This window comes from Crocuta crocuta, unplaced genomic scaffold (assembly GCF_008692635.1).
Source record: "Crocuta crocuta isolate KB4526 unplaced genomic scaffold, BGI_CrCroc_1.0 scaffold36, whole genome shotgun sequence".
Lineage (NCBI taxonomy): Eukaryota > Metazoa > Chordata > Mammalia > Carnivora > Hyaenidae > Crocuta > Crocuta crocuta.
In genome coordinates this window covers 755,724-764,619 of record NW_027532203.1, presented here as the reverse complement: position 1 = coordinate 764,619, position 8,896 = coordinate 755,724, and the positions used below count along the sequence as shown (strand labels likewise).

At 44.4% G+C, this 8,896-nt stretch overlaps 1 protein-coding gene across 1 annotated transcript; it reads right to left on the bottom strand.

Annotated features, from left to right (window-relative positions):
* Nucleotides 1-2,927: 2,927 nt before the first annotated feature.
* Nucleotides 2,928-7,362, bottom strand: DSEL (dermatan sulfate epimerase like). The gene has a single exon (XM_077777702.1). It carries the CDS (start codon nt 7,054-7,056, stop codon nt 3,418-3,420), a length of 3,639 nt encoding a protein of 1,212 aa, XP_077633828.1. The 5' UTR covers nt 7,057-7,362; the 3' UTR covers nt 2,928-3,417.
* Nucleotides 7,363-8,896: the final 1,534 nt, after the last annotated feature.

Genomic DNA, 8,896 nt, shown 5'->3' with positions numbered 1-8,896 from the left:
TAGGCTTCCTTACCTTTGAACATGGTATTACATATTGCCTTCTATTTACATTTTTGCTAAATTAGTCAGTGAATATTTTACCAATTATCATCAGTTAATCAAGCCAATCAAGCGTAGTGATTTTGAAACCATTGCTAACGTCTACTCCCAGATAATTGGATACACTTTACATTATCAGGCATGGCTATGATCTTTGATGATGCACCCAAAAGTGCTGGTAAAGAATGCTAATCAAGTAAGTGGCAGCAGGTTAACACAGTTAAGATGCACTACTGTGTGTGGAGGGGAGATTCTTCTAGAAATATGCTTGCTGGGGGGTTTGTGGCAAGTCCCCAGCCATGACTTGGGAGCTTAACACCCCGTTCTTGCCAGGCATTTACTAATTCTCTGTTGACTTAAAAAGACAACCAATGAAATGTCTGATATTTGAGGTCTAGACCTAATGTGCATGTATTCTTGTCATTTGCTTTAAACTTGCCCCTCTTTAAGTTTCTATCAATTAATTTTAAGCATAGTCACAAATTTATCTTCCTTTTCGTGAAGCATCTCCCACTCCCTAGCCTCTCCAGACTTTTATTACAATAAACTCAATTCCAGATATGGCCTTTTCCATCCAGAGTAATCTGCACTTCAAACTTGGGAGAACCATGTTATTACCATGAGTTTGTTACTTTTGCCAGCAAAATTTTTTTCTTTAATTTCAAGACTTAAATTTTAATAACAGCTTTTATCCCAATTAGACCCATGTTTGGGGAAGTTAATAAAGAAAGGGGTTTATTTTACAGAAAGGACAGGGATTTTCTTTACAAGTGTCACGTAGTGACAATCATCCCTTGCATTATTTCCAAGATGGTAAGAATAAAATTAAATGTGGAGGCTATTTGAATTTATCTGAGGCTAACACCCTAAGGATGCAAGACCTGGATATTGTGGGAGTAAATCACCTTAGGCATTGCAATTATAAGGCAGGGGTTCCCAAGCATGAACATATGTGTGTATGTCCAATGGCCGGGTCATCCCTCACTCCTAACTTTCCTCACAGGGGAGTCTGCAGATAGAAGTCTCCAGCAAACATTCCCTTAGGGTGGGAGGGGGTGAGAACAGTGACAGGGAAGTTCACCTTGGCATTGCTATGTGGGGGTGAAAGTCAGGACACTGCGAAGATCATTTTAGTAAACAGGTTCCTTTCTGGGGTACCTGGGAGGCTCAGTCAGTGGAGCGTCCATCTTCCGGTCAGGTCATGATCTCGCGGTCTGTGAGTTCGAGCCCCACACTGGGCTCTGTGCTGACAGCTGAACCTACTTCAGACTCTGTGTCTCCCTCCTCTCTCTGCCCCTCCCCCACTCACATTTCTCAAATATAAACAAACATTGGAAAAAAAGTTAAATTTAAAAAAAAATGTCCCTTTCTTTAGCTATTAAGAACACATTCCCATATTCATCCACAGAACTCATTCATTTTCCTCTTGTCTCCCGATTCCCCCACATCTTCAATCTGGTTCTCTGCTGCCCTTGGGGGGTGTTTCTGCAAAGTTTAAAGGCAGTGGTTACCTGCACACATTTGTAATTCTTACCCTGATAGGACCTGATATTACTGCCAACTCAAAGCCTTTCCATTTGATCTGATCTGAGATCACACATGCTGGGAACTGACAGCAGACACACAGACAACGACCAATGATGGAACGAGTGTGATCACCCATGCGGCACTGTCACGTGCTCGCTGACAGTCCTGAGGCAGGAAGAATAACCTTCCCTGAGAATCTTCTGCAGATTCAGGTCCTCAGCTGCCTTCTCAACCTATATTAATACGATTCTCATTCATTCTGACATTGAAGCGAGAAAGCAGTAAGCAATGGGAGGGAAGTACATCGAGGGGAGGAGGAGCAGCCTGCATTCACACTCTAATGGAAGAAAAATGACAGCCCGCTTAGGGTTAGCCAGAATGTAACATATCCACAGCTTTATCGTTCTGGAGGCACATTTTGACATAATAACAAACTACCGAGAAAGAACCGTTTTTATCTAGGTCAGAATGACAGACTCCCAAGTGCTTGAGAGCTTGGGGGAACGACAGTCTGAGGCATCGGGAAGATTGCAATCTGCCCAGAGATTTTCATCAGGGCTGGACGCTGCCTAATGGTTTTCATCCAATTGCATTATAATTACTCCACGGCCTTATAATGGCATGGCATTTTGATTTTGGAGCCTACCAAAATAAAATGAACCACATTTTATGACGACTACATTTATAATAAGATGCAGATGGTGAAGGAAACAGATGCCTCTGACATCATCTCCCATTTGCCTTCGACTTTTGCAGACACTGGCAGTCTGTAAACTCATTCAAAGGGATGCAAGATAAGTCAGGCAGGTTTCCAAGTCGTTTCCAGTCTAAAAAAACACTGGCGGTAGAGGCATCGCTTTGAGTCATACGGTGATAATTCCACAAAATGAAATCTGATCCTAAGTCTGTTCGGGGCTTTAATGCAAAATTAATCATCGGGCAGGGAGAAAAAAATCCCCACAAATGTCCCGACTTCCACAATTAATAACCACTGATTCTTTTGCATGACAGTGACAGAAAGGACAGTGGGAGTGGTGTGATGGGAACAGCTGTAGCTCCCAGGAGGCAAAAAAGAGAAGAGAGAGTTTTAAACAGACAAGCAAGTCTAAAATACTCTCCCAGTCCTTGGTACCCAGACTGTTCAAAGACTGACTCCTTATTACTTCTGAGTAAAAAAATTTAAGGAGGCTGTTCAGACCACAGTTTCTGACCTCAAAAAAAAAAAAAAAAAAGTTCATTCTGCATTTCCGTCTGTATTTTCCAGAAGGAATCCTATAGTTATGATAGGAGGTTTCACCATATCCCCAGTGATATCACTGAACGTTATACACATTTTAAAAAAATCTTGTTTTTATTTTGTTTGTTTTGTTTTGGTGCAAGATAAATGTGTTGGAAGATCTGTTAAAAAAGATAAGGAACTTTTGTAGTCCATCTTGAAAGCAAGAGACACTTGGGCACAGCAGCAATTGAAAGACCTTTTGTAGTGTTTGAGGTTCCTAGATAGATCAGCACGGTTACAGACAAGGGAGAGAGTTTGACACAAGCCTGTAAAATCTTCCTACCTCCCCGACCACCATCATGTAACCTCCTCTATGCCTCTGTAGCGGGAACATTTCAACAGAAAAAAAAATCAGAAACACAGGCAAGGAAAGCGGTGACGTAAAAATAAATCCTGCGAGGCCAAATACGGTGCCTAGTTTTAAAATAATCTCTGTGCAAGTAACGAACGGAACACGCGCACGCACGCACACGCACACACGCACACAGTACAAGAATAAACAAACTCTTCTGGTTCACATCCACAAACCGTGTTGGAAAGTGTTAGTGCAAATTTCTGCTGACCTGCAGCATTTAGTCCATAAACTTTGGGTATCCTAAGCGCTCCATCAGTGTCCAGCAGATGCTCTCAATCAGTTTAATTTCATCTCTAGGCAAGTTCTGTTTCCAAGCATTAGTATTAGTTGGTGATATTTCCCCTTCATAGGGAAGATAGAAAAGGTTTGTGGAGGTGGCGAACAATATTTGGTTTAAACTAGCAGGAGACAAAGGTATTCCAAGAAAGGCAAAAATCCCTTCCGTGGTTTTCTGAGGAAAATGCACAATATCTTCAAACTTGATCAGCCGGTAGCTGGTAGGCGGCAAGTCCGTATTTATTCTCAGGGCTGCTGCTGTGTTAGCCAGCCACAGATGAGACAACAGGGAGACTGCACTGGACTGGGGTTTTGATAATTCTTTCCTCAACGACTCATATTCGAAAGCATAGCCTGAATTTAAGTTACATCTGCCTTTCCCTCCCTCTATTTTAAACAATTTAGCTAAGTGCTCTGGTACATTCTTCAAGGAGTAGAGACTTGGTTTACTGCTGTACAGCATTGAATAAATCCATGCCCGAGGGTCCCTTACTATGTACAATGCCCTCATAGAAACTCCTAAGACTTCTTGGAAAAAATGAAGCTTTAACGTCCAGCTCCCGCTGCTTAAGCTGAGCACGGGACGTGCACTTGGGTAATAGCCCAGGTGTCTCCTTAAAGCCCTAATATATTCAGCATCCCTATCAAAGGTGCCTTTCATTCTACTTTTTTGTTCTGGCAGAGACTCTCTCCTTTTCAGTTTTCTTTTTCTGTCCTTATTTGCTGTAAAATATTGGGCCAGTTTACCCCGACTGGGCTCATGTAGATGGATGTTTTGCAAGTGTAGTTTTGTGTCTTGAACTAAGGACTGCAGCCAGCCTCGGAGTAAACGGAAACGCACACTGTGGATATCCGATGCCTTCCATTCACAGGCATCTACAAATGAGTCGATTTCCAAGTCAGTTTCAGGAATATCAATGTAGGTTGTAGGGACTCTGATGTAGAGGAAATCACTGCTGTTGAAAAACAGTTGTTTGAGAATTTCAGCTCCTGAACCAGGAAGTGAGGTAATGACGACATCAGGAAGATCAGCGAGGCGCCCTTCTGAAGACAAAGGCTTCGGGCTTGCCTCGGCTTCCGTCCTTGCCCATTTTGCACAGATGGGCTGCGTGCAAGTGGTCCACACATCTAGCAACTCAATAAACCACAAGGCAATAACGAGGATTAGGATCCACCGCATCAGCTTCCTAAACGAAAGGTAAAACCGCCACTGAAAGGTTAAAATCACCAAGCTAATGCACAAAATCAACCCAACAGCTATATTAAATTTGAATCCAAAGGGGAAAATAACCCTATCTTGCTTGATGGGCTTTGCTATTGCTTGAGTGCCCAAACCAAATCGGGTGATATGGCCCTGATCAGCCACATTGGCAAAGCCACCAAAACCCAAGTAATCGAACCTTGTCTTCAGGTTGTGGTAGTCAGTTACAATGGACACAACATGCTCAGTATTGTTGACACTGAGAGAGATCTGAAGTCCAGAATTGGAATTATCAATAAATCTGCAGCTGGAGACATTGACATATGGCCCATAAAAGACGTAGGCGATTCTTGTGACCGTGGATTCCATCTGAAATGTGACATTAACAAACTGAGTCCACCGTTTCTTAAATTCAGCAGCTTGCTCTGCTTCTTGTATACTAGCAATGGGACTGTTGCCACGATGATCAAACCAGAACATTCTGTAGTGTGCATCCCACACATCCATCATGGCGCCGTTATACCTGTTCATAAACCTATAGGGGATGTACTTAAAATCGATGTCCAGATTATGAAAGAAGGCACTGAGAGATTTTATTGGGGAATTGTCTTGCCTCTCGACGTGATCAACAACGAGCAAAGTTTGAGAATTTAAGAGAAGCAGAGCACGATACACACTTTTCAGCCTCATTGCTGACGAGTAAGCAGATACTGCTTCCCCACTCACGAACAGCATTTCTCCATGCTGAGAGGCAGTAACGATTTCCCCCGCTGCTTCCCCAACCTCCTCACCGGTCCACCTGAGCCACTGGCCACATTCTCCCAGTTGACCTTCCCAGGGCTTGTTACACTGGCTCGTGGGCGACGGAGCAAATACCAGCACATTGTTGAGGTGGCTCAGCTTGGGTCCATAGAGAGCTTCCGAGACAAATACTTGTCCATTTGGGGCAAAAGTAAATGAGTTCTGATCTGGATGTTCATGTCCTGGGTTAAAGCTTCTCCACCCATCAATCCAGGAGTATGGCTGAAAGTGAACTATGTCATACACAGCTCGGCCCCCCAGCTTCCCAGACTTAAAAGACACAAACGTATTGGCCTGTGTATTTGGCAACCCAGCCCCATAAGTCACAACACCCCAGTTAGGGAATGTGTGCATTTTTGCAGCGCCATATTCGGCAGGAGGCTGTGGGGTGAGCTGGGGATCATACCAGATGTACTCAGTGTGAAGAGTACTCCACCTCTGGGCAGTGGAGGGAACCATTGGGCCATCTTTAGGTCGGTGCCTTCTAATTTGTTGAGCTAACCAATTTCCAGCTCCGTTCTTTAAGATAAACTTATCTAAAAAAACTAACTGGCTCTCCGGACCATAAAACCAATTATAATTGGAATCTGCTATCCCCACAGTTCTTTGGAAGCCTGGTAAAAGGGTAGCATAATAGAACCAAAAGTGCATTTTTAGCCAGTTATTATCCAAGTTGTTGATACCAAAATGACGCTGGGCTAGAAAAACATACTGCGTGACTGACTTAGCTGTGTAGCTTCCATAGGCCACACCCTCATCCAAAGAACCATCAACAATATGATTCAAAAGAAACATCGTCTTTTCCATCACATCTACGACAACTTGTTTCCATATGTTTGCTTTAGATCCTTTATCTACCCCAGTCACCAAAGCCCCGGTGAGTAATGCTACCATGTTAGTAGCCTGGTGATTATGGAGAAGTTGTTTGCCCCACGAACGGACCTTGGAATACTCATACATTTCCTCAGTAACGGCCCATATTTTTTCCAGGTATCTTTGTCTTCGATGATCATCTAGTAAGTTATACAAAAAGTCGAAGGCAGTGGCAAAACCCGTTAAGGAATGGCCCACTGGGACCTCATCCCCTGGCGCATTCTCCACCAGCCAGTCTTTGTAGCCAACCATCCTGTCCATATATTCCAAGGCAAACTCAAAGGCAACTCTGTCTTCCGAGCATAACAAACAGTACAATGCTAAAGGAGGCAGATTGTTACCATAAATTTCATTCCACTTGGCAGCAAAATCGGCATGCTTGGGTGGAGGTAGGTAGTATGTGGGGTTGGACAGCATAACTGTTACTGCACTTCGGAGAGCTCTAAAGAGATGCAAATGGCTTGTACGAGACTTCTGTCTCATTGCCTGGATTTCTCCAGCATCAAAATATAAACTTGGATGGAGCATACTTTTCTTCAGCTTTTGATTGGGTTGGAAATCTTGCACTTTCTGTGTTTTAAACTGATCTATAGCGTCTGTGAAGACTGCCCAGTCAGAGTAATTGCTCACAGATTCCTCAAAAGTAGAAAAAGCAAACATCACTAATGCTAAAAATAAGAAATGTCCTGTAAACATTAACGCCATGATCCATGGAGGAGCTCCCTTCCTCAGGCATACATGTCAAGTACAGGGCTCAGTGTGTTTCCCATCTGCTTAGTATAAGACATACACTGAAGGCCTTGATAAAACAAAGACTGTAAATCGTATATGCTGTGAAATCCAGCTGACATTCGGTTCATTCAAAGCAAGTAGGGCTGCCGAGAAGAGAAAACGTACACTGTCTACCTGTGTGCCTGACGGAGCTCGGCTTCCAATAAAACTTCAAGGAATGTTAAGACCTCTAATGTTTCCATATCACACACCAAACAGTGATACAGCATATTACGAATTCAGGATTTACTTCCTTTACATAAATCTTTCTAGCATGAGGAGTCAAAACACACATTGTAAAAAAAAAAAAAAAAAAGAATTAGAAGAAGAAAAAGAATCACTCCAAAATCCAAATCAAGAAGTCGATCCTAGGATAGAAAACCAACACAAGTGATAAAATCACCCACATGCATGATGCTGCTGCCTATGTTTTGCCCAAAGGAGTTGATGAAGTACTGAAATTCTTGGGAGTCGACTTGGTTGTTATTCCCTTCCACATTTTACACTTTTGCTTTGAGAATTTTTTCCTCTTCCATTTTTGGGAAAAGAACATCCTCAACAAGTGTTCAAAGTCCCACTTGGCTTTGAAAAACTGAGGATTTCAGGCCTCATTTCAAATCTGTCTTGTTCAGGCTTACTCATCGCCTATTATGACCCAGAGAAAGTATTTTCATGTCTTCTGTTATCAGCTTCATCCGTACAATTTTAAGAATCTAATCGCTTCCGCCACCTAGGTACTTCTTTTCCAATCATGAAGTAACCACCAACTGGGAAAGAAAACTCCCCTTTCACCGAGAGTGACGGTTCTTTTCTGTTCCTTTTTCATGACACTCCTTTCTGGGGGGAAAAACACAAAGACATTCTCTGAGGCTACAGACATGCTAGCAGTGGACGCGAATTGGTGATTTTACAACCTCTTGACAGAAGTTGTAGAATCGTGATAAAATCTGTTTCTGAATACAATCTCAAGTGATTCTTTTTTGCCTCTCATACTTTTATGTGAGGCTGACAATGAATGGTGGCAGGTGACAAGCGCCTAAAGGACGTAAGTCTTCTGCAGTGTTGTAGCCGTGTGGCTTGCCTGACTCATTCAACACGGTTTAATTAATTCACGTGCAGTTAACACACAGAGGAGTCCTGCAATCAATCCTGGGGGTGTTTTTGGTCACAAAGGACTCAAGGGCAAAAAGCAAAAGGTGAAAGGACCTTTGTGATTCTGGTTGCGGGGTTCGCTTTTACGGGGCCAAAAGGTGCCCTGGTCCAGGAAACTGCCCAGAAGAGTCACGTTTCTCCAAGGAGAAACCATGCCTGGGGGTGGGAGCGAGAGGAAGGCGGTCCGGTCCGGCTCCAATCTCACCTGTAGCCTCGCCCCGCATCCTTAGGAGAGGCCACCAGGGGGCGCTCGGACCCAGACGGACGGCGCAGCTTCGCCTCTGCCCGTCTCGGGTTTGGAAGAACCCAAGCAAGTTTCAGTCTCGGACAAGTCTCGTCTCCGCAGGAAACGCGAACGCTAGTTTCCCGGGCCGCCCCGCCTGTTGCATGTTTTTCCCTCGCCGGCTGCGAACGTGCCGCCCCCATCCTCCGCTGCCCGCCCTCCACTCCCCGGCTGCGGTCTGGGGTGAGCGACCCTTGGATGGCCAGGTCCGCTTACCTTCGGCAGACGTGGAGGGGTCTCCCGGCAGCGCCGGGCCCCAACGAGGACGTGGACACTTGGAGAAAACTGCTCCGCGCAGGGAGCCGGGCCGCGCCGCCCCCGCAGGGCTCCGTGCCCCCC